We start from the raw sequence: 26,937 nt of genomic DNA, 5'->3' as shown, positions 1-26,937 counted from the left end.
CACTGTGCTCCTAAATTTCTTTGGGTGCTCCTACATTTTTTTCATTTAGGAGCACATGTACTCCTTGGGAAAAAAGTTAGCGTAGAGCACTGTGCTGCTACCCCTCTCTCTGCCCTACGGGTGATCAAAGATGTATTTGAACAGAGCCATGAACCCCTCATATGAATCTAGCTCCTCTCCCAGACAGCAGTGGCCCATTCCAACACCCGCCCAATCAGCAGAGAAATAACCGTGGGAAACTTGGACCTCTCGGTGGTGGGGGGCTCCCATCTGGTGCGAGAAGTAGAGGGAGCACTGAAGAAGGAAGCCACGGCATTTAGATGGGGTTCTGTAATATTTATCCGGGAGGCAACGAACCTCTTCCATAGCCATCCCCAGTTGTGCCAGCTTGTCATGGTGATGACGAGCAGGGGCTCGTCGACCATCTGGGAGATATTTTGTTTTCCTGCTGGCTCCATTGTTGGAGTCAGTATTCTGTAACGGAAAACAACAGCTGGAAAATGAGTCGGAAGCACAGTAGCATTTGGATGCATTTTAATAATGCATCCAATAATATTACAACACAGTGTAGAATTTGCCAAAACAAAATCTCATATAAAGCCGGTTCTAAGCAAAACCTACACCGGCATATACAAACTGTGCACCCAACTGTGAAGCTAGCTGTAGCGGAGCTTCAAGAAACTAGTGGGCTTGCTAGTGATAGTGGTGGAGCCAGCACCTCCACACGTGGAGATGTATCCACTCAGTCAAGTAGGCCTACTCCACGACCCACAGCAACGCAGTCTTCTATGGACCAGTTTATGCCAAAGTCTGTGTCTGTAGCAAAACAAGGCCAAATTGATATTGCATTGGCTAAAATGATTGCCACCGATGTCTAGCCATTTTCGATCGTGTAGGACAGAGGTCTTAGAAATGATAGCAATAGTCTAAATCCAATGTACACAATTCCAAGCAGGAAAACACTTTCAAAATCACTTATTCCACAACTGTACAAGAGCTCACAGGCTTCAGTGCGGGAAAGAGTTCAAAAAGCTATTGCAGTTTGCCTTACCACTGACTGCTGGACATCAAGGGTAACCACTTCTTACATGTCGGTTACATGTCACTTCATTGAAGATTTTTTGATGTCTAGTTGTCTTCTGGACTGCTTTGAGTTCAGCGACAGACACACCTCAGAGAACTTGGCAGAGGAACTGTTGAGAGTGGCCAGAGAATGGCAAGTAGATGGAAAAGCGGTCTGTTGTGTTAGTGACAATGCAGCTAACATAACCAAAGCCATGAAAATGTTCAAATGGACCCATCATCCATGTCTTGCCCACACAATCAACCTGATTGTAAGAGATGCTCTGAAGGCGATGAAGCCCACTGTGGACAAAGGGAAATCAGCTGTGGAATACTTCCACAGGAGCACAGTAGGTGCTGAAAACTAAAGTCTACACAACGCCAGATGGGGATGCCTGAGCTGAGGCCTAAACAAAACTGCACTACAAGGTGGAATTCAACATTTTATATGTTGCAGCGGTTTCTTGAGTCAAAGGATGCCGTCATCTCTACCCTGGCCATTGTCAATGCACCTGTTGATGCTCTGACCCAAGAGGAATGGGAGTTGGTGGAGGAGATGTGCAGAGTCCTGGAACCCTTCGAGCAGATCACTGTGGAGATCAGTGGAGAGAGGTACAGTAAGCAGTTATTACTACATCATTATTTAATTATTATTATATATGTATATGAGCAGTAGATGAGAATGTAGTATTAGTAGACAAAACATGAACCTGAACTAATAAGTTACTGTTCTCTGTTTTCAGCTATGTGACAGCCTTAGAAATGATACTCCTGTGTAAGGGTCTGCAGCGAATCATAGCCAGCCGCCAGAGAGAAGCAAATGTAACCACAAGACATGTGACAGAGTTGATGAGAGAAGAAACCGCATCAGCCCCTCGAAAGTGAGGCAGCTTGCATTTCTGAATGCAAATCTCTCATAAAAAGCAAAATATGGTCAGCATTGCTGTGTGCTGCTGGTTATAACATGGCAATAAAGAAGAGAGAGAAAAGAGGTACCAGTTTAATGTTAAAAGTGGGATGCTGCAGTTTTGCACATTGTTATTTATTTTTATTTGATATGGTGCAATATTTGATTATTATGTTGTTCAGATTGTATGCGTTTTGAATTGTTACATTTCTATGCACTTTATATACATTTATATACATACGTTTATATACATTAAAAAAGTTATACTTTAAATGCACATGTGTAATAGCGTCCTTCTTTTTTACATTTATTTCAATTTGTGGGATGCTGCAGTTTTTCAAATTATTTATTTTTCTTTGATATGGTGCAATATTCAATTATGCGGTTCAGATTGTATTTGTTTTGAATGGTTAGATTTATATGCACTTTGTTTATATACATAAAAAGTTATACTTTAAATGCAAATGTTTAATAGCATTCTTTTTCATAATTTAATTAGAATTGTTTTAACACCAATCACACCAAACTATCGCAAACTGTTTGACTTGAAAAAATACAAAACATATATTTTTTAAAGAGACGTTTGGGAGCCAAAAGAGCGAGAATGCCCATCACTAGAGTCTATTTGCAATATGTTTACACAGCAGGAAATGCAGAAGTATTTTCTTCTTCGCTATGATCAGCTTGTCAAAAACTGACGGATACAAACTTGAAACCACTAATCATGACAATGGGGTGACAACAGCATTTTTTATTTGATTGGGCGCAATTTAGGTTAGGCTATTTGATCGGTGAAACCTGCATGAAGTAAAAAGTGTCTTAGGTTAGGCTATTTGATCGGAGAAACCTGCATGATTTAAAACGTATCTGTCCCATTACTGTCACACCCTGATCTGTTTCACCTGTCCTTGTGATTGTCTCCACCCCTTCCAGTTGTCACTTATTTTCCCCAATGTATTTATCCCTGTGTTTCCTGTCTCTCTGTGCCAGTTCGTTGTGTATGTTTGTCAAGTCAACCAGCATGTTTTTTCCTGTACTCCTTTTTCTCTTCCCTTTGCTAGTCCTGCCGGTTTTGACCCTTGCCTGTTTTCTGGACTCCATTCCCGCCTGCCCTGACCTCGAGCCTGCCTGCCCTTCGGTACCTACTGGACTCTGAACTGGTTTTGACCTTTTGCCTGTACATGTCCATTCTCTTGCCTACCCCTTTTTGGATTAATTAACATCTAAGACTCCAACTATCTGCCTCCTGTGTCTGCATCTGGGTCTCGCCTTGTGCCCTTATACATTACATTGTCATACATTTTATCTCCAGCCTGTAGGCTACAGAAAAGGCCACATACTCTTTCTACCATATCCTCTATCTGCTATATGATTTATGTTAGATTATTTTTTGACGGAACGTTGGTGGAGCGCCGCAGAGATGCGTCCCTCTGACAGCACCCTGGAGAGGTGCCCCTGCCTTTGACAAAGTGGGCACTGCTTATCACTGGGCGGCATCAACACTCACCTAACAAAAAATCCCTTATGCCACTGGTTGAGAGAAATTGCCATTGATTTAGGGCAGAATTGTGAGGTTTTACATGTTGTTGGAGGTGCATCTTGGTCAGTTTAGCTCAGAAAAAGCCGCCCTCGTCAATCTGCCGCCATAGGCGGCCGCCTAATCCTGCCTAATGAGTGGGCCTGCCATGAATCAGACTCTCATAAAATGACATACATGGGACTAGAGCGAGTGTCCATTTGCACCTGCACATCACATGGACTTGGAGGATTACAAATGGTTAGACCTAAATGACTGCATTCAAATATGAAACTGAAATGGCCAAAATGTGACTTGACCAAAGATTAAAGTGGCAATATGTTTTCCGGCAACCTGACCAAATTCACATTGAAATGTGTGTTATAGATCTGTAATTGTCATTTAATGTCTAAAAATCATTAGATCTCTTCTATTGGCGGTATTTCTATGCTCCCAGTTCTTTAATTTAGTTTTGGCTTTTACTTTCGGTTTTGTACACCAGCTTCAAAGAGCTGAAAATAAAATATTTGTGGCTATGTAAAAGATATTTCAGAGCGGTTTTGATTGTACAATGATTCTCTACACTATACTTGCTTGTTTTGTCACATAAACTAAATATAAAATATGAACGCTCCAAACCATTTATAAGGGGAAGTAAACAATGTGCCTTCCAATGATGAGAGTGGCGAGTCAGCTTCTTCACACAGTCCTTTACATATGCATGAGAGAAGATAGGCCTAGCAATAACCCCAGCTAGCAGGCAGAGGGACATACTGTACGACAACTGTGAACCAGTGTTGCCAGATACTATTGACACTTTCCTGCCCAATGCACAAAAAGTAACATTTTTGCCAGCCCAATGACAAAACTAATGTTTGTAAAACTGCCCAATCTGGCGAAACTGCTGTAAACCCTGGAACCATGGAACACACCTTGAATGACAGACACAGCAAGACACTCTCAGAAACAGCAAGCCTGCATGGGATTTCCAAAAGCAAGTGAACATATTCAAGTGAACGTATATCACCTATACCTCAATTCTATCCACAACATTGTATCTCTGTGGGAAATCCCTAACTGTAAGATTCATACAGCTAGAGGGACATTACTATTTGTAGTGTGGTTTGACACAGTGGGTTAGACAAATATAAAAAGCTGTCCTACTTGCTCTCCGAGATTCCTGTGATGTCGTTAGTGGCGTAGAGATTGCCAAACAACATGCCACAGAGGAGCACAACGAGGCTGTTTTTTGTTTGTGGTGTGTGTATGTGATTTATTGTGACAGTTGGCTAGGTGTGCTTGGCAGAGGTGTTTGGTGACTGTGTTTGGTGAAGGACATAACCAAGTAGGTTAACTCTCTCTGTTCATTTCTCTCCATGTCTCTCTATCTCTGTATCTCTCTTTGTTTTTGTTGTGTTGTGTGTGTGTGTGTGTGAGTATGTTCTCTCTCTGTTGTGTTGTGAGAGGGGGAGGCGGGCCACTGGCTTGCCATATAATTGAACCTGATAAATATAGTGGTTTCCTGTGGTGGGGTAGAGCGCTAGCTAGTGGCTGTAGCCAGTGTGAAAGCAATGCCAGATGAGGTGTGAATTGTGAACCAAATGGAACACATGAGAGTTTCACACATCGCTTTGCAGAGAGATGGAAAGTGAAAGAGATAAGAGTGTGAGAATGAGAGAAATCAAGAAGAAATAAAAGGAGACAGCCAATAAGAGGAGAGGGCGAAAAAGGGGTCGTTGACAGACAACGAATCGGAAACCTTGTCGTGTCTGCTTAACATTGAATGGTTGCCTCTTCAGATTTGTCCATTTTCACCTGGCAAAGATGGACACGGGCAGCATGGGCCCCAAGAAGACTTTCGTGTCCACTTTTCGGATGGATTTTAAGCCTGCCGCCCCTCAGTTTGTGTTGAAGGGGATCAAGAATGAGCTGGAGGACAGGGACACTGCTCAGGGGGGTAGCAGAAAGCAGGGAACCATATCAACAGGTAAGGAATCAGTTTGAACTATTTTAAATAGTTTACTGTTGTCATCAATCAAATATTTCTGGTTCTTGAAGAACGACGCTCAGACCTTCGTTAAAAAATAGCATAGTGCTTTATCGTAGCAATGGGTGTAATTATTTTAGTCATCATTTTGTAGTTATGTGGACGTTTTTGGGCATTGGTCCTATGTGAATCTCAGTGATTGAACTCTTTGCCCTGAAGAACAAGCAACTGACCCTCACTGATCATCCGAAACCTAATTAGCATATGATTCAGAGGTGTTTGCCTGACTCTTGAGGTAAGCATGCCCCTCGACTAGTTATGGATGTTTGTTGTTATTATCCTACCTTGCTGTATGGCCAGAAGGCTCTTTTTTGTTTTGTTGATTTGACAATATCAACATGTTCAAAGGCATTTGTGTATCTATACAACTGAACCACTTATAACATTTTAGAATAATTCCAGTTATAATTATTAGATGTTGAATGCATGAGCCAAAACATTGGTGACTTAAAATAAATAACACCTCTTCAGAGGTTCAAGCCAGCAAAGCTGCCTTATATTTAAATCTAAAAAGGATTACATTTGTTTGTTTTTCCCAGCTGATTTACCCAAGGAACAAAGAAAAATGAGAGACATTTTCTAATATTTATCAAAAATAAAAAACAACACCGTCCATGCTGTCAATCCAGCATGACTTCTGTCGCGTTCAAAACGACTGGAAACACGAAACTGGGAAATCTCTGACTTCAGTGAGTTCAAGACAACTGTGAACTCGGGGTAAAAAACAAGCTCCGACTGGGAAAATACGTTTTGAACGGTCATCCAAGTCAGGAACTCGAGGCTCTTTGTAGAGCTCCGACCTGAAGATCACCGAAGTTATGATTCAACCTTGTTTTTTCTGAGTTCCCAGTTGTCTTGAAAGCACCATAAATCAAGAGAATGCCAGAATTTGATGACGAAGTTTGATGACAAAATTTACCCACGAAGGACCATCACGCCACCTTCCTGTTCAAGTGACCACAGCACAACAAGGTTGTACAAAAATGTATTGTATGCTGCTGCATAAATGATGTAATATGCCAGGGAGATATGTATACTGTAGCTAAGAAAGTAATTCTAAGTGTATGTTGTGTAGTAAGCAGCTAGTAGCCAAATTAGTCACCCTAATAATGTGGTCCCTTTTCCCCTCATAACTTAGCCTACTCTTCTGACCATTGGTCGTGTGAGTACCTACTGTATGCAGTGTCTCAGCCTGTGCTGCGTGTTTTGTGCATTGTGTATTACGGGTCTCCTCCCATGTCGTTCTACGAGGTTTACCCTCGCTCTTTTGTTTGGGTACATCCCAGTGTTTTGTATATGTGTTTGTTTTGGGTGTATTAAAAACCCAGATTATGTATTCCTGCACCTGTCTCCAAATCCTTTATACCAGCGTGACAGGGATATTTTCACCTCTTAACTTCACCTACTGTTCCCGACTTGGTGGTGCACATTTAGCCTATAGCCTATTTTAGAGAAATGTCATCATCAAATATTTTAAAAGCTTTCATTGTCTGCTTATATGGCACCTTTATTTATCCTACAGTCCTGACTTGGTGTACAGGGAGAACACTGTACACTTGGTGTACACTGTAAGAACGGCCCACGTTCAGAATTCTGTCGTTGTACATTTAAAAAGTGCTGAACAAATAGTTCTATTGACCATGTCTGTCCTAGCTCGCTCATTAATGTCTCAATCGAAATTACGGATTGCCTCTTATCCACTCATCGTCCCCTTATGCCATAGTTTGTACATCTCAATTATCAGTAAAAACCACATTTGTTTAAGCAAGTCAGCCATATCAGCTATGTTTTTTTAAAGGCAGTAAATGAGGCTGAATGAATTGTTTCGCTGCCAGACAAGGCTCAGCTGATAGCCAGGTGTAGCAGTGGCAAGGTGTTGAGACTGCTGTTGGGACTTTATGTAGACCCTAACAGTTTGTGGGCACCGTTTGTCACCTTTATAGTGCAATTAATGTATTGTTTAGTGTTGTGTTGTGTAGTGGCTTTGATGGCATTCATCACAATTTTGGGGGGAGTTGGCCCCATCAAAATGGACATGCTAAAATCACCACTGGATAGATCCCAAATTAATACAATCACTAGCATCAAAAAACATTTTAAGCAATGAGGCTGAGGCAACAGATAAGAACGTTTAGCTTAAAATGTTGATAAACTATTAGGCTATTTTTTCACATTATAAGCACAGCAATGCGCACAGGGCAGTAGGCTATAAGCGCAAATGTTCCATTACCAGGTAAACACCATTCTCAAAAGTGACTGCAAATGTGATTATGCATGTAATGCTTTTATTATAAAGGTGCATTTTTATGGTGAAAATGATCTTCCCCAAACTTGAAACTCATGCGTTGTGTATGTATGCCAGTTAGGCTCTACACCCGTTGTAAAATGGATTAATGTCCTTCATTTTAAGAAGTTGATTAGCCACTTTAGATGTGATACGGGGCGGCAGGTAGCCTAGTGGTTAGAGCGTTGGAATCCCCGACCTGACAAGCGGGACACTAATCTGGACGCTTATAAGAAATCCCGCTATGCCCTCAGACGAACCATCAAACAGGCAAAGCGTCAATACAGGGCTAAGATTGAATTGTACTACACCGGCTCTGACGCTCGTCGGATGTGGCAGGGCTTGTAAACTTTTATGGACTACAAAGGTAAGCACAGCCGCGAGCTGCCCAATGACACAAGCCTACGAGACAAGCTAAATAACTTCTATGCTCGCTTCGAGGCAAGCAACACTGAAGCATGCATGAGAGCATCAGCTGTTCCAGACGGCTGTGTGATCACGCTCTCTGTAGCCGATGTAAGACCTTCAAACAGGTCAACATTCACAAGGCCGCAGGGCCAGACGGATTACCAGGACATGCACTCTGAGCATGCGCTGACCAACTGGTAAGTGTCTTCACTGACATTTTCAACCTGTCCCTGACAAAGGCTGTAATACCAACATGTTTCGAGCAGACCACCATAGTCCCTGTGCACAAGAACACCAAGGTACCAAGGTAACCTGCCTAAATGACTACCGACACGTAGCACTCACGTCTGTAGCCATGAAGTGCTTTGAAAGGCTGGTCATGGCTCACATCAACACCATTATCCCAGAAACTCTAGACCCACTCCAATTTGCATACCGCCCCAACAGATCCACAGATGATGCAATCTCTATTGCACTCCACACTGCTCTTTCCCACCTGGACAGAAGGAACACCTACGTGTTTTTTTACGTTTTTTTTTTACTTCAGTTCATTTTAGTAAATACTTTAACATTTTTTTCTTCTAAAAACTGCATTGTTGGTTAAGGGCTTGTAAGTAAGCATTTCACTGTAAGGTCTACACCTGTTGTATTCGGTGCATGTGACAAATGACATTTGATTTGATTCACAAGTGATAGGCTAATATTGTCACCCATCAGACTATTCTTGATGTAATCTTGTCTTTACATATACTAAATAATATATGTGTGAAAATTAGTTTTGATTTAGAATGGACCATTATCATGCACCTGTCTCGAAACAGGGGCAGAAGAAACATTTTTACTTCATCTATGCACTTAAATAGTGAACAGAGGACGCTTTTCCCGTGGTTCATTTTCATGCCAGCCAGGTAGGCTATACTCCTGTTGTAAAGAGAAGCAATGTGCTTAATATTAGGAAAGTTTTGAAATAAATATAGTAGGCCTAGCTTATAAAAAGCTGATGGGATCCTCCTATTTTTAATAGAGGCCTTCTGTCTGTTTTCTCACACAATTGCATAGCCTATTGAATTGCTTCGCAACGTGTGTTTGATGAGATTTTCAATTACATTTCCATTGATGTCAGAGTGATTATGTGACAATAGAGTGCTGAGTACCAGGCAGTACAAGGAAGTTAGCAAGATTGGTAGGCTACTAATGACCATCAGCAGCATCAGAGCTTGGAGAAGCCTAATTATCGGGATTAAATGGTCACGTGGAATTTGACTGCCGTCATGACCACCAGTGTGACAGTAATAAGTCACCGTAACAGCCCTAGATGTGTGCACCTAAAAGTTGGATGCGATCCGCCAACCAAATCCCAAAGAAGAAGGAGACTATGAGACAGGAGAGAGGATGTGAGAGTAGGCAATTGCGATCTTCCACCCCCCCAAAAAAAGTTACAATATTAATTGCTATCTTCCCATAGTCAATCACCCATGTAATGTGACACTTTTCAGATATCACCTCAAAGAGAAGAGTCTCCACTGAAAAGGGTGAGTTGGTCCATTGACAACTGCTTGGCTTCCAGTCAGATTTAGAATAACAAGTATCAAGACAAAGGCCTTCCTATTCGCATGTGTTTCATTGAACACTTAAAGTACCAAGAACAAGTCAAACTTTACCCAACTTGAAATATGCTTCAAACCGGCAGTTTGCATACTTTGCAAAAAGAGTTGAGCTCAGTGATGTAATGTTAACCACTCGTTGTCTCTGCCTCTTCCAGGTCCCCTGCTGGAGTTTCTTGACCCCCAAGAGCAGTTGGAAGTGCGGGTGGGAGGGCAGGCCAGACTCCACTGTGCCTTCAGGAGCTGCAGTGTTCCTGTGGCTTCCTGCTGGATCTACAACAGAGAGCAGGTCTGGGTTGAATTGGCTTTGGGTCAGAAATAAGGCTGTATGGCTTTATCATATCTATTGTTGATACTTTAAATAAATGTACAACTTTTCACAGATTAAGTTAAATGTTTTACTTCTCAAAACATCTGGGACTAGTTTACCGGACTCAGATTAACTCTAGTCCTGGATTAAACACCAATCTCAAATGCATTTTAGTCCAAGAATACGTTTATTCTGTCTTTTCTCCCTCTATGCAGGTGGTTGCAGGCAGGCCGAGGACTCGTGTAGAGAGCAGTGACACTGACAGCAGTGTGGAGATATCTCAGGCTTGTCCGGACGATGCGGGTACATACACTATATTGGTGCGGAATCGCAGGGGCTTGGCTCAGCACACAGTCACCCTCAGTGTTATCGGTGAGTATCCTGGGGCGTGTTCATGATCACTAAAGTTTCAACCGTTCAATAAACTAGGGTCATATTCATTAGGCACCAAATGAAAGAAAACGTACTTAAACAGAGAGGGACTAGCTGATATCCAGCTATTCCCTCTCTGTTTTAGTTTTTTGTTGCAAAACATTTTGCTACAGTGTACACTAATGAATACGACCCTGCCTCATCCCAATTGACAATTATTGCTGATAGATTGCATTACCACAACATAATACCAATGAGCCTCGATTCTGCTCCTGGAAAGCCACAGAACAAGACGAGATGGTTACTCACACGTAACAATTCCAAGAATAGTCCTGCTAGTAAACTCAATGTCAACGAACCCTACAGTTCGGGGAATGTGTCTTCATCTTGAATAGTCTTGTTCAGGGTGAAGCAGGAAAAGTTCACAGCTGCTGACCTCGACTACGTCAAAAGAGGTTATGCATTTGGTCTCTCGGAGCTCAGTTGCTTCCATCTAAAGTTGACCATGGGCCCTCTTCCAATAGTTTTAAATGGCTTCCTTCCTTCTTTCCTACATTGAGGTATCAGAGGAGCTGTCTCTGTGTCTCTGTGTCTCTGTGTCTCAGTTTAAATTATTATACAAAATTTGGCAGGTGTACATTGAGGTATCATCACTGCTCTAACATGACTGAACTAATGAGTTAGGTAAAGTATTAGGAAACCACATCTAACTTGGGCCCTGTTCCAATTCTATACCACATCTACCTTGGATCCTGTTCCAATGCTTTCAAATGGCATCCTTCCTTAGGAATCCAAATCCACCACACCAGTCATGTCAGATCAGTGCTTTCAAAAGGAAGCAAATGTAATCTCACAGGCTCTGTGTTTGTCTCCCTGTCTTCTCAGACCGGCCTCACCCTCCGGCATCTAGTCCCATGGTCTCCCAGCTCTCCTCCTGCTCCCTGGTCCTGTCATGGTCGGGGCCCAGCTACGACGGGGGCACTGCCGTCACAGGCTACACGGTGGAGGTGAGACGAGAAGGCACTGAGAAGCCTGAGGACTGGACTGAGGTGACGACCCATTGCAAGAACACCTCGTACCGGATCCGCTCGGTCCTGGAGCCCCTTGGGGAGTACCGCTTTCGCGTTCGGGCCTACAATTTGGCAGGTGTCAGTGAGCCGAGTGAGGTGTCGGACCGTGTCAAGATGGAAACCAGAGGTTGGTGGAAATTGATTTTCTCCAAACAGTGACTTTGATGATTACTACAAGTTTAGCTCTTAAAACAGTTGTTGATCTGATTGGTTGTCTGTCTATTGGTTTATCCTTTAAATGTCTCGTATCTACATTCTGTTGAATTCAACTACACATATACTGTACAGTAGTTCTTGTTGACTAATCTTGATTCTGTGCTTTTGAAGGAGAGCTAAAAGAGGAATCCCAATCGTATGTGACTGTCACCATTGACACGACGCACAAAGTCAAGGATCATTACAATGTGCATGAGAAGCTGGGAATGTAAGCATTAGATGGTCACTCACTCAGTATATTGACTCATTGCTGAACTGGGTTGTGTTCAGTTGGCATGAAACGGAACAAAACTGTCCGAAACTGAAGTACTATCTGGGTTGTATTCATTTGTGCTCATCATAGCAAACGAAAAGCGACAATGAGTGTTCTCATTGGACAAGCTCAGGTATTCCCTCCCAGTTTTGTTTAGTTTTCTTCTGTTTGGTGTCTAGTTAATATGACCATGAACTTGTCGATTTTCATTTTCTGTGGCGACACATTTTAAAACACTTGAAAACGTTTTGCTACTGTGTGTCCTAATGAACACAACCCTGCTAACTGCCTATTGGAACCTCAACAGGGGGAAGTTTGGCCAGGTGTTCAGGCTGAGTCACAAGGAGACAGGTCAGGTGTGTGCAGGGAAGTTCTACCGGGCCCATAGCTCCAAGGCGAAGGCTGTGGCGCGCAGGGAGATCGAGCTGATGAACTGTCTCCACCACCCCAAGCTGGTGCAGTGCCTCGGGGCCTATGACACCCGCTCCGAAATCATCATGGTGATGGAGTAGTAAGCACAGCCAGTTCCAATCATTAAGATTATTCTAGGAGTACAATTGCATTGATGTCTTTACTGAGTTTCCATTACAATATAATGTGTGCATGTCAATATGTGTGCACGTTTATAGTGTGTTTCTCTTCTCTTCTGCACTTTCCTGGAGATAGGATTGAGGGCCCCTGCATGTAGCCTGGTACCTAGATCTCCTATGGTTGTTGTCATTGCCAAGTTTGGACTTGGCAAAACCACACAAACAGATCTGGGACCAGCCTACACGGCTGTTGAGAGATCTACATTGTTTACATTGAACGTGCATATGCAAGGGATCAGTCTAATAATGGGCTTGTATCATTGAGGCCTATCCAATCCTCTAGAGCTATAGGATCTATGGATTGGTTTGACATGTGACCTTGGTCTTCCTTATACATCTCTAGCATTGCCGGCGGGGAACTGTTTGAGCGCATCGTGGACGACAACTTTGAGCACACGGAGCCTACCAGCGCACGCTACATGCAACAGCTCCTGGAGGGAATGCAGTACATCCACCGGCAGAACATTGTCCACTTGGACCTCAAGCCAGAAAACATTGTGTGTGTGGACACCACGGGCACGCGGATTAAGATCATCGACTTTGGCCTGGCAGCCAAGCTGGGTGAGTGGGTTTGGAGTAGAGACTAATAGTATTTTCAAACTATCGTGCTGACCCGAACGTTATTTTGCTACTTTCCTGGCTCAGATATTTTGTTTGCACAGTACAGCTTGGCTGAGCTCAACTCAGTAGTGTAAAAAGGGTCTTCATAGTGTCCTGCAGATACAAGGGCCATGTGCAGTAGGGGACAATGTTGTGGGACGTTCAAAATCAGGTCAAAATACATTTTGCGTAGAACAGACCTACAGTGCCTTCAGAAAGTATCACACCCCTTGACTTTTTCCATATTTTGTTGTGTTACAGTCTGAATTTAAAATGGATTACTTGGTGTTTTTTGGCACTGGCCTACATACCCCATCATGTGGAATTATGTTTAAAAAAATGACACTGAACCAAAATATAAACGCCACATGTACAGTGTTGGTCCCATGTTTCATGAGCTGAAATAAAACATCCCAGAAAGGTTCCATATGCACAAAAAGCTTATTTCTTATATTGTGCACAATTTGTTAACATCCCTGTTAGTGAGCATTTCTCCTTTGCCAAGATGTTCCACCCACCTGACAGGTGTGGCATATCACAAAGTTGATTAAACAACATGATCATTACATAGGTGCACCTTGCAGTGAGGACAATAAAAGGTCACTCTAAAATGTGCAGTTTTGCCACACAACACAATGCCACAGATGTATCAAGATTTGAGGGAGCGTGCAACTGGCATGCTAACTGAAGGAATGTCCACTAGAGCTGTTGCTAGAGAATTGAATGTTCATTTCTCTACCATTTATAAATGTAAATTTGAATGCACAGAGATACCGTAACGAGATCCTGAGGCCAATTGTCGTGCCATTCATCCATCGCCATCACCCCATGTTTCAGCATGATAATGCACAGCCCCATGTCGCAAAGATTTGTCGCATGCTGAAAATGTGATAGTTATTCCATGGCCTGTATACTTACCAGACATGTCACCAATTGAGCATGTTTGGGATGCTCTGGATCAACATGTACGACAGCGTGTTCCAGTTCACGTCAATATCCAGCAACCTAACACAGCCATTGAAGAGGAGTGGGACAACATTCCACAGGCCACACCAGATACTGACTGGTTTTCTGATCCACGCCCCTACATTTTTAACATATGTGACCATCAGATGCATATCTATATTCCCAGTCATGTGAAATCCATAGATTAGGGCCTAATAAATGTATTTCAATTGACTGATTTTCTTATATGAACTGTAACTCAGTAAAATCTTTAAAATTGTTCCATGTTGTGTTTATATTTGTTCAGTGTCATTAAAAATGAAAAGCTGAAATATCTTGAGTCAATAAGTATTCAACCCCTTTCTAATGGCAAGCCTAAGTAAGTGCAGGAGTAAAAATGTGCTTAACAAGTCACATAATAGGTTGCATGGACTCACTCTGTGTGCAATAAGTGTTCAACAGGACTTTTTTAAAGACTACCTCATCTCTGTACACTACACATTCAATTATCTATAAGGTCCCTCAGTCGAGCAGCGAATTTCAAACACAGATTTAACCAGGTTTTCCAATGCCTCGCAAAGAAGGGCACTTATTGGTAGATGGGGAAAAATATAAAAAATATGACATTGAATATCCCTTTGAGCATGGTGAAGTTATTCATTCCACTTTGGATGGTGTATCAATACACCCAGTCACTACAAACATACAGGCGTCCTTCCTAACTCAGTTGCCAGAGAGGAAGGAAACTGCACAGAGAAGAGTCTTGGTGGTTCTAAACTTATTCCATTTAAGAATGGAGCCACTGTGTTCTTGGGGACCTTCAATGTTGCAAACATTTTTGGTACCCTTCCCCAGATCTGTGCAGCAACACAATCCTGTCTCTGAGCTCTACGGTCAATTCCTTCGACCTCGTGACTTGGTTTTTGCTCTGACACGCACTGTCAACTGTGACAGGTGTGACAGGTGTACATAGACAGGTGTGTGCCTCTCCAAATCACGTCCAATCAATTAAATTTACCACAGATGGATTTGTAGAAACAGCTCAAGGATGATCAATGGAAACAGGATGCACCTGAGCTCAATTTCGAGTCTCATAGCAAAGGGTCTAAGTACTTATGTAAATTAAGATTTTCTGTTTTTATTTGTAATAAATTTGCAAACATTCCCCAAAACCTGTTTTCACTTTGTTCTCACTCTGTTTTCATTATGGGGTATTGTGTGTGGATTGAGGAACAGTAGATTTATTTAAACCATTTTAGAATAAGGCTGTAATGAAACAAAATGTGGAAAAAGTGAAGAGGTCTGAATGCTTTCCGAATGCACTGTATCTAGATATGTAAAATCGCTGGACAGGAATTTTTTGACAACAGCTTGCCCATGAAATGGACACACGCAGAGGAGGCTGGTGGGAGGAGCTATATGACAGACTCATTGTAATGGCTGGAAGGGAATGAATGCTAACGGACCTACCAATCGTTTTTTAAGTATTGAAACCAAACCATATGGATATGAATGAAAAGTATTTGAATAAACATGAAAATGTGAATGTAGGAAGCGAACATCATTTCAAATAGGCTACATGTAATATAAAACAGCCTATAAACACTATAAATAGGTCAGAAGCCAGACAGGGAGATTAAGAAGGAATGATAAATTAATTATTTAGGGTATATTATTTAAATTATTTGAAGGCTATAGCCTACGAAGAAATACATTATGAATCATTTGCGAGTGCGACACAGTATCGTGGAAGGGACATAAAGCGCGCAGCATTAAACCCCATTTTGTTGTATTAAATCATTATAGTCTATAAATTGCGCATATAGGCTGGGACTTACTTAGAATTAAATACAAATTCACCAAAAAATGACCTTATTTGTGCATTTGAATTCATTTTTAGAATTCATTTTTAGAAACACGAGTTTGGCCAGTCTGTGGCTTCAGGCTCATGCGATGGTGCATGGAGAGCCATCCAGGAGCAGAGAATATCCTCTCTACACTTGCAGAGCCACTCGGGATGCTAAACACCCTTTTGGCCATTCTTGCCAGGCTGGGCAGAGATGCAGTTGTTTAATATATATACATATCTATATATAGGCAAGCCTAAAGGTTTTTAGGCCAAATAACCCAATCAAAATGGAAATCTCCTTGAACGTGGGAATAGGCCAGGCCTATTGGCACAAAATCAATTATGGCCTATTGTATAGATAATAGAATGAAAATGAAAGAAACGTTTAAGAGATCAGATTCTTAGTTTAGAAATACTTTGCTACTATTATGCAGTTATCTACCCAAATCGTTCATTTCTTTTTGCATGTGCACGTAGTAAGTACACCATGTACACCACTACACTTTTGGGATAAGTGTCTTTTCAGATTCCATAATGATTATTTACAGTTGAAGTCAGAAGTTTACATACACTTAGGTTGGAGTCATTAAAACTTGTTTTTCAACCACTCCACACATTTCTTGTTAACAAACTATAGTTTGGGCAAGTCGGTTAGGACATTACTTTGTGTATGACACAAGTAATTTTTCCAACAATTGTTTACAGACAGCTCATTTCACTTATAATGTACTGTATCACAATTCCAGTGGGTCAGAAGTTTACATACACCAAGTTGACTGTGCCTTTAAACAGCTTGGAAAATTCTAGAAAATGATGTCATGGCGTTAGAAGCTTCTGATAGGCTAATTGACACCATTTGAGACAACTGGAGGTGTACCTGTGGATGTATTTCAAGGCCTACCTTCAAACTCAGTGCCTCTTTGCTTGACCTCAGCTGAAAATCAAAAGAAATCAGCCAATACCTCAGGAAAAAAATTGTAGACCTCCACAAGTCTGGTTCATCCTTGGGAGCAATTTCCAAACGCCTGAAGGTACCACGTTCTGTACAAACAATAGTACGAAAGTATAAACACGCAGCAGCCACCACTTTATTTTAAGAATGTGAAATGTCAGTATAATAGTAGAGAGAATTATTTATTTCAGCTTTTATTTCTTTCATCACATTCCCAGTGGGTCAGAAGTTTACATACACTCTATTAGTATTTTGTAGCATTGCCTTTAAATTGTTTAACTTGGGTCAAACATTTCGGGTAGCCTTCCACAAGCTTCCCACAATAAGTTGGGTGAATTTTGGCCCATTCCTCCTGACAGAGCTGGTGTAACTGAGTCAGGTTTGTAGGCCTCCTTGCTCGCACACGCTTTATCAGTTCTGCCCACAAATGTTCTAAGTGATTGAGGTCAGGACTTTGATGGCCACTCCAATACCTTGACTTTGTTATCCTTAATATGCTTGGGGTCATTGTCCATTTGGAAGACCCATTTGCGACCAAGCTTTAACTTCCTGACTGATGTCATGAGATGTTGCTTCAATATATCCACATAATTTTCCTTCTCATGATACCATCTATTTTGTGAAGTGCACCAGTCCCTCCTGCAACCGTGCTTCACGGTTGGGATGGTGTTCTTTGGCATGCACGTGAAGAGTCCATTTTACATTTTCAGTCTTTGAACGAAAACGACGTCTCCCGGTCGGAATATTATCGCTATTTTACGAGAATAATCGCATAAAAATTGATTTTAAACAGCGTTTGACATGCTTCGAAGTACGGTAATGGAATATTTAGATTTCTTTTGTCATGATACGCGCCGGCGCGTCACGCTTCGGATAGTGTCTTGAACGCACGAACAAAACGCCGCTATTTGGATATAACTATGGATTATTTGGAACCAAACCAACATTTGTTGTTGAAGTAGAAGTCCTGGGAGTGCATTCTGACGAAGAACAGCAAAGGTAATCCAATTTTTCTTATAGTAAATCTGAGTTTGGTGAGTACCAAACTTGGTGGGTGTCAAAATAGCTAGCCTGTGATGGCCGGGCTATCTACTCAGAATATTGCAAAATGTGCTTTCACCGAAAAGCTATTTTAAAATCGGACATAGCGATTGCATAAAGGAGTTCTGTATCTATAATTCTTAAAATAATTGTTATGTTTTTTGTGAATGTTTATCGTGAGTAATTTAGTAAATTCACCGGAAGTGTTCGGTGGGAATGCTAGTTCTGAACGTCACATGCTAATGTAAATAGCTGTTTTTTGATATAAATATGAACTTGATTGAACAAAACATGCATGTATTTTATAACATAATGTCCTAGGAGTGTCATCTGATGAAGATCATCAAAGGTTAGTGCTGCATTTAGCTGTGGTTTTGGTTTTTGTGACATTATATGCTAGCTTGAAAAATGAGTGTCTGATTATTTCTGGCTGGGTACTCTCCTGACATAATCTGTTTTGCTTTCGTTGTAAAGCCTTTTTGAAATCGGACAGTGTGGTTAGATAAAGGAGAGTCTTGTCTTTAAAATGGTGTAAAATAGTCATATGTTTGAAAAATGGAAGTTTTCGGATTTTCGAGGAGTTTGTATTTTGCGCCACGCCCTATCATTGGATATTGGAGCGGTGTTCCGTTAGCGGAACGTCTAGATGTATGAAGTTATACTTGTGTACTATTGTTTGTACAGATGAACGTGGTACCTTCAGGTGTTTGGAAATTGCTCCCAAGGATGAACCAGACTTGTGGAGGTCTACAATTTTGTTTCTGAGGTCTTATTTCTTTTGATTTTCCCATGATGTCAGGCAAAAAGGCACTGAGTTTGAAGGTAGGCCTTGAAATACATCCACAGGTACACCTCCAGTTGACTCAAATGATGTCAATTAGCCTATCAGAAGCTTCTAAAGCCATGACATTTTCTAGAATTTTCCAAGCTGTTTAAAGGCACAGTCAACTTAGTGTATCCAAACTTCTGACCACTGGAATTGTGATACAGTTAATTATAAGTGAAATAATCTGTCTGTAAACAATTGTTGGAAAAATTAGTTGTGTCATGCACAAAGTAGATGTCCTAAGCGACTTGCCAAAACTATAGTTTAACAAGAAATGTGGGAGTGGTTGAAAAACAAGTTTTAATGACTCCAACCTAAGTGTATGTAAACTTCCGACTGCAACTGTAGGTATTTGTAGTTGTCACATATTCTAAGTCAGAACCATCCAAAGTAGTGATGCTAGTCGGGCGGGCGGGAGCAGGCAGTGGTCGGTTGAAGAGCATGCATTTAGTTTTACTAGCATTTAAGAGCAGTTGGAGGCCACGGAAGGAGTGATGTATGGCAGTGAAGCTCGTTTGGAGGTTTGTTAACAGTGTCCAAAGGGCCAGAAGTATACAGAATGGTGTCGTCTACGTAGAGTTGGATCAGAGAATCACCAGCAGCAAGAGCGACATCATTGATATATACAGAGAAAAGAGTCGGCCCGAGAATTGAACCATGTGGCACCCCTATAGAGACTGCCAGAGGTCCGGACAACTGGCCCTCCGATTTGACGCATTGAACTCTATCTGAGAAGTCGTTGGTGAACCAGGCGAGGCAGTCATTTGAGAAACCAAGGCTATTGAGTCTGCCGATAAGAATGCGGTGATTAACAGAGTCGAAAGCCTTGGCCAGGTTGATGAAGACGGCTGCACAGTACTGTCTTATCGATGGCGGTTATGATATCGTTTAGCACCATTGAGCGTGGCTGAGGTGCACCCATGACCAACTTGGAAACCAGATTGCATAGCGGAGAAGGTACGGTGGGATTCGAAATGATCGGTTATCTGTTTGTAAACTTTAGAAAGGCAGGGCAGGATGGATATAGGTCTGTAACAGTTTGGGTCTAGAGTGTCTACCCATTTGAAGAGGGGGATGACCGCGGAGCTTTCCAATCTTTAGGGATCTAAGACAATACGAAAGAGAGGTTGAACAGGCTAGTAATAGGGGTTGCAACAATTGTGGCGGATCATTTTAGAAAGAGGGTCCAGATTGTCTAGCCCAGCTGATTTGTAGGGGTCCAGATTTTGCAGCTCTTTCAGAACTTCATCGATGACGACTTGGGCATGTCGCTGCAGGGGGTGCAGAGCTGTTGGCCGGGGTAGGGGTAGCTAGGTGGAAAGCATGGCCAGGTGTAGAAAAATGCATATTGAAATTCTCGATTATCGTAGATTTATCGGTGGTGACAGTGTTTCCTAGCCTCAATGCAGTGGGCAGCTGGGAGGAGATGCTCTTACTCTCCATGGACTTTACAGTGTCCCAAAACATTTTGCAATTAGTACTACAGGATGCAAATTTCTGTTTGAAATTGTTAGCCTTTGCTTTCCTAACTGACTGTGTATATTGGTTCCTGACTTCCCTGAAAAGTTGCATATCCCAGGGGCTATTCGATGCTAATGTAATACACAACAGGATGTTTTTGTGCTGGTCAAGGGAAGTCAAGTCAGGAGTGAACCAGGGGCTATATCTGTTCTTAGTTCTACATTTTTTGAATGGGGCATGCTTATTTAAGATGGAGAGGAAAGCACTTTTAAAGAACAACCAGGCATCCTCTACTGACGGGATGATGTCAATATCCTTCCAGGATACCCGGGCTAGGTCGATTAGAAAGGCATGCTCGCTGAAGTATTTTAGGGAGCGGTTGACAGTGATGAGGGGTGATCGTTTGACCGTGGACCCATTACGGATGCAGGCAATGAGGCAGTGATCGCTGAGATACTGGTTGAAGACATCAGAGGTGTATTTGGAGGGCAAGTTGGTCAGGATGATATCTATGAGGGTGCCAATATTTACGGATTTATGGTTGTACCTGGTAGGTTCCTTGGATAATTTGTGTGAGATTGAGGGCATCGATCTTAGATTGTAGGGCGGTCGGGGTGTTAAGCATATTCCAGTTTAGGTTACCTAACAGTATGAACTCTGAAGATAGATGGGGGGGAAACAATTCACATATGGTGTCCAGGGCACAGCTGGGGGCTGAGGGGGGTCTATAACAAACGGCAACTGTGAGACTTATTTCTGTAAAGGTGGATTTTTAAAAGTGGAAGCTCGAACTGTTTGGGCACAGACTCTCTTGCTCTTGGTCCTCATCTTAGTAAGTCACCTTGATTTAGCATCTGTGTGTTTTTATCAATTTCTATATGAAACTCCATGACAGTAGCTAAAGCAAGCGGCTATTAGCAGCACACAAGTAGACTACAAATGCATGCTGGGGTGGGCATGCCCTGAGCTCAGTTGTGAACTGAGGCTACCAGAGCAGGAGAGAAGGCCTATGCACCAGCCTTCGGTCATCTCGCTCCACGCTCCAGTCAAATTGGGCACCCTCCGCTCCTCGCTCACATACTCTGCTGGGCACACACTATCAGCAGGGGGGCAGAGGTTAGTAAACAGGAAAGGGTAGTCCACATATCCTGCAGCTACACTGGCTAGCATCGCTTGTCAGCAGATGCATGCATGGGCACTACCCTACCTGCTATCCAGTACCATCTACCCTTTTTCGTTTTTTGCATTCTGATATCCACTATCCATTTTTATTTTTGGATTTGACTACTGGACATTGGGAGAGCATAACTCTTGAGATGCATGCTGCCATCCTTTTATGTATTATTGTCTATGTATTTTGTTTTACTGTAAAGTATACTGTATTTAGATGTGAAATTCACTTTGAGTTTATTCCATTGGGATTTGATCCGCTCTGTACAGAGATGGATGAAAAACCTTAAACACAATGGGCATGTTACAGGTCATCTTTATTACAAGCTTGCTGCGCAATTGACCAGATCTCACAATACCACATTAACATGACACAGCAGTCTCCTGAGACTGCAATAAAGAGAACCTGGAATATGGCCGGTATCAATGTAATAACCTTGACCACCATGTTTCTCAACTGTTTTCCTCTCCAATACAGAGCCTGGTATTCCACTGATGGTGATGCATGGGACGCCTGATTTTGTGGCCCCAGAGGTGATCAGCTACGAGCCGGTAGGGCTGGCCACTGACATGTGGAGCATCGGAGTCATCTGTTTCATCTTGTGAGTTATGAACAGGCCCACCGACTTGCTTCTATTCAAGTACACCAGGGTCCAGTGTTCAGTAGGGCGCACTGTAGAAAAGAATGTCTGGGTTGCGTTCACACTGGTGCAACATGCTAAACGTTTCAGATAGAAATACCATGAATAGAGCAGTTTGTTTTGCTGACTCTACATGTCACAGAGACGTCTGTTGTACACCATATATTTCTATCAGACAGTTTGCAGCATTGTGCCTTATTGAACATGGTCAAGCGTAAGTTTTTTCGCGGCAAAGCTTGCCTTTACTGCCATCTGCTGGCTATAGAAATATAACAAATGGTGCCCCATAGGAATGGTCGAATGGTTCAATAAACACATACAATGGGCAATGTGACCCTGCTTCTCTGCTGCCTCCCAGGCTGAGCGGTGAGTTGCCCTTCCAAGGTAACAGTGACGCAGAGACCCTGAGCCTGGTGACGGCCGCCTGCTATGAGTTTGACCAGGAAAGCTTCGAGGACATCTCGGACCAGGCTAAAGACTTCATCACCTCTCTGCTCAAGAAAGACACAAGGTTTGTGTCGCCTACTGTCTAGATGTTGGCTGACTGGATTGCTGCTTGCTGGCATCCATATTGTCTTATGCACTGGGGACACGTGTACATGCGTGCCTGCACGTTTAGTCTGTCAGGTTAGATTTAAACTCCACTAAAATGTTCTCCTTAGCGAAACATTACTGACACTTGCTTAGCTACGACCTCTGACACGCACCCAAATTCTGTGGAGACCTGCGGTGAAGTCACAGAGCCTCTATGGAGTAAATCTAGTGGAGTATAAATCCAAAGAAATGGCTAACAATATACTACTGGAGTTGGAGCAGGTTATTCTGTGTTGTGCTTGCAACCGAGTGTGAAACCAAGCGAGAAATGGTATAATGGTGTGCTCTTGCCCCTCCCCAAACCCTGACTCCATCTTTAGGTGTAGGCTGTTGTGTGACGAGGCCCTGGCCCACCCCTGGATGGCCTCTTTTACCCTTCTGGTCCGCCGGCCCACCAAGTCCCTCAAGAAGGACAAGATTCGACGTTTCTTGGCCAAGCGCAGATGGAAGGTATATCCATATTACCGTACACAATTCAATTCTACGTCACATTCCATTTCAAACGTTTTCTGCCCTAATGAACACATCCCTGGCCCCATACGGTATGTGCTGAAGCCAACTCTTCAATTGTTATCATGTCCAGCCATACAACATTTTTTGGCACGACTATGAACAGAGAGGAGTGAGTTAAAGCAAACAGACTGGGCCAGCAGGCTAACTCAGTGAAAGAACCAACAAGGGGTCTGTTAATAGCGTCTCATTGATTCATATGGCAGACGCCTGGTTCTCAGTGATGTATGTGGTGTTTTACCTCTCTCCATAACTATAGACAACAGGCAAGGCTGTCCTGGCACTGCAGAGGATGGCCAACCTTACCAACGGACCTGACTCTCCTGGCAGCCCTGGGGAGGGTAAGAGACACATCCATTGACCATCTAGGGCTCAATGTCAGTGTTTTGCCTTTTTAATGTTAAATCAACTTCTGAAAAGTGGTACTCTCCCTGGTAGTGTGCTCCTGTTTATTAACCTTTGTTGGAAGATGACAGTATTATTTTCCCTCTCTCCTCACCCCACCCAGAGGCTAGCTGGAGCCCGGCGGCAGAGCAGGCCATCCAGAACCTGGATCAGGAGCTGCAGAGCGAACCCCGCTTCCAGCAGGTCCTAAGGGACACCAGCCAGCCCCGGGGATCTACCGCCCGCCTGGTCTGTCGCGTCCAGGGTACGTTTGGTTGGAAGCTTAATCAAGAGCAGTGGTTGGGGCCAATTCGAATTGAAGTCAATTCAGGAAGTAAACAGATTCAATAATTGAAAAAAATTGAATCTATTTCCAATGACTTCTCAATAAATGGAAAAGGAGAAGCTATTTTCAAAAGTGTTTCCATTTTGGAATTTTCAATTGAAATCATTCCAATTTGAGCGACTTCAATTAGATTTGACCTCAACCCCATTTGCTACACACAATCAATGAGAGCACTCTGTGCTCAGGGTGACCCTTGTGACCTAAAACAGTTTAATGTTAACCCTGGTCTCATGTTGCTTGTTATTGTAACCTTAGTTTTCCGTCGCTCGTCATTTGAACCCGTCACTCACCATTTGAACCCTATTTCCGTCACTCACCCGTTGAACCATTGTCTCGCCCTGTGGCTTGTCATTTCAACCCTTCTCGCCCTTTCACTCACCATTTTAACCCTGGTCTCTCCCCGTCACAGGCTACCCCGAGCCGGAGGTGGTGTGGTTTAAGGATGAGGAGCCCGTGGAGTCATCTTCGAGGGTCACCGTGGGGTACGACGGCATGTGTGAGCTGGTCCTAACTGACCTGGGACCTGCCGACTCTGGGGTTTACAAGTGCAGAGCCACCAACGACCTAGGGGAGGCACTGTGTTCGGCCAAACTTACTGTGGAACTGTAGCCTGAAAACACAAAACAACTACATCCCTAATCTCCACCTATTTCCCCAAAGTGTGCACTTTCCGTTATGGATTTAACAATGGTGGAAACTCCCTAGTAGCCGATGATAACACCAATCCAATGTTTTGAATCCATAACGGAAAGTGTGGAAGTGCACACTTTGGGAGAAGGGTGCGGAATCGGGATGTAGCCTACAATCAATGTTGGGGAAGCTACTCTGAAAAGATAGTTTACCAAACTACCAATTACTTCACACTGGAAGAAGTTAAGCTACAAATTGCAAGAACCGATCACTCTTGTTATGATTGTTTTTGTGCTTAATAGGACAAATTACACAATGTGTCAAGTGAGAATTAGACAGGTCTGATGTCAAAAAAGGAAATTGCCTGCCTACTTCACCCATATTTTAGCAAAATAAAGTGTGTAGTAGTTAGCTAAATGGCAAAAAAATTCACTGCTGAAACCACTAACAAGATTTTAATTTAGCTTAACTACTACCAAGCTACTGCAAAATATAGTTTAATTAGCAATTGAACTACAATGCAATCTAGAAGGTGACCTTGGTCTAAAATGTGTAATTGTTGTGAACTGCTCTGAGGTGGAAGAACTGAACCAGTGAAAGCAAATTCCAGGGTGTTCATTAGGACACTGTACAGAGATCTGTTTTCATGCCATTTCTTTGTTGTTGCTTTTTCATTTTTTTGACCCTGGGATAGATTGACCACTGTCGGGCATGTTTCTTTCCCATCTCCTATGACTTCTGGTCATTGCAAGATGTAGGAGAGATGAGAAGGCCACTTTAGACTTGAGATACGGTCATTGTTAAACTGTCCATGGATGTCAAGGGTGGCTCAAAAACAATAGAATACACGATGGGCTGAACTGAGGTCTAAAAAAGTAACAGTAAGGCTAAATGTATAGCAAGGGCAAACTAAGAAATGACAAGTGCACAAGGATGGGTAAATTCACCATTGCATGTTGATTTTGTCATGACTTTCCGACAGTAAACTGTTCCTCATTGGTGCCTCTCACAGCTAGAAGCATAAGAAGGGTGTTGAAAGTTCAAACCACACCACTTTCCATTCACCTTGACTGTTTCCACATTTTGTTACAGCCCGAATTTAAAATGGATTAAATGTAGATTATTTTTGTCACTGGCCTACACACAATACCCCATAATGTCAGTGGAATTCTGTTTTTATAAATGTTAACTAATGAAAAGCTGAAATGTCTTAAGTATTCAAGCCCTTTGTTATAGCAAGCCTAAATAAGTTCAGGAATAAAACTTTGCTTAACAAGTCACATTAGTTTCATGGAATCTCACTGTGTGCAATTATAGTGTTTAACATGATTTTTTAATGACTACGTTATCTTTGTACGGTTCCTCAGTCAAGCAGTGTATTTCAAACAGATTCAACCACAAAGATCAGGAAGGTTTTCCAATGCCTGGCAAATGGCAACTATTGGTAGATGGGTTAAAAAGAAAAGCAGACATTTTGGACAGTGTATTAAACTTTGGATGGTGTATCAATACACCCAGTCACTACAAAGATACAGGTGTCCTTCCTAACTAATACATGCTGACCAGACCGGACACGTCGCATGCGCGAGCGTCGCAAAATAAATGTAGAAATCCATGTTATTCAATTATTGCACCCACACTGCTCGCGTGCGCCAACGAGCGTCTGCGATGCCAAGGGCTAAAATAGAACTTCTATTTCTGACGCAGATCGCGCTGCAAGTCCTGCCTCTCCCATCTCCTCATTGGTTTATAGAAGCAGGTACCCACGTGCCATCTCATTGGTTATACCCACATGGGTGATTGAAAGACGAATGCAATTGACTTTTTGTCCTAAATACAAAGTGTTAGTAGTATTGGATTTGCCCAACATATGAGTACCACTTTTCATATTTTCAAGCATTGTGTTGGCTGTATCATGTTATGGGTATGCTTGTAATAATTAAAAACTGTGGAGTTTTTCAGGATAAAAAAGAAACAATGGGGCTAAGCAGGCAAAATCCTAGAGTAAAACCTGGTTCAGTCTGCTTTCCACAATACACTGGGAGATGAATTCACCTTTCAGCAGTAATAATCTAAAATGTAAGGCCAAATCTATACTGGAGTGGCTTACCAAGAAGAAAGTGAATGTTCCGGAGTGGCCAAATTACAGTTTTGACTTATATCTGCTTGAAAATCTGTGGCAAGATATGAAAATGGCTGTCTAGCAATGACCAACAACCAATTTGACAGAGCTTGAAGAACTTTGAAAATAATAAACGGGGAAATGTTGGACAATCCAGGTGTGAAAAGTGCTTCGAGACTTACCCAGAAAAACTCTCAGCTGTAATTTCTGCCAAAGGTGATTCTAAC

At 42.4% G+C, this 26,937-nt stretch overlaps 1 protein-coding gene across 2 annotated transcripts; it reads left to right on the top strand.

The window, feature by feature from the left end:
* The first annotated feature begins 4,678 nt into the window (after window positions 1-4,678).
* On the top strand, window positions 4,679-26,862 carry LOC106579130 (myosin light chain kinase, smooth muscle). Of its 2 annotated transcripts, XM_014158717.3 has the most exons (15): window positions 4,679-4,830; window positions 5,285-5,472; window positions 9,721-9,756; window positions 9,987-10,117; window positions 10,354-10,510; window positions 11,396-11,707; window positions 11,908-12,004; window positions 12,357-12,560; window positions 12,983-13,200; window positions 21,962-22,085; window positions 22,483-22,635; window positions 23,039-23,168; window positions 23,488-23,569; window positions 23,737-23,877; window positions 24,368-26,862. In XM_014158717.3, exons 2-15 carry the CDS (start codon window positions 5,310-5,312, stop codon window positions 24,565-24,567), a joined length of 2,148 nt encoding a protein of 715 aa, XP_014014192.1. In that variant the 5' UTR covers window positions 4,679-4,830; window positions 5,285-5,309; the 3' UTR covers window positions 24,568-26,862. The 2 variants fall into 2 exon arrangements, with proteins under 2 accessions (XP_014014192.1, XP_014014193.1); XM_014158718.3 differs by lacking the exon at window positions 9,721-9,756.
* The last annotated feature ends 75 nt before the right edge of the window (window positions 26,863-26,937 follow it).

Source organism: Salmo salar, chromosome 19 (genome assembly GCF_965601325.2).
Source record: "Salmo salar chromosome 19, fSalSal1, whole genome shotgun sequence".
Classification (NCBI taxonomy): domain Eukaryota; kingdom Metazoa; phylum Chordata; class Actinopteri; order Salmoniformes; family Salmonidae; genus Salmo; species Salmo salar.
The sequence above is the reverse complement of the archived record's forward strand: the minus strand, read 5'-3'. Positions and strand labels throughout refer to the sequence as shown.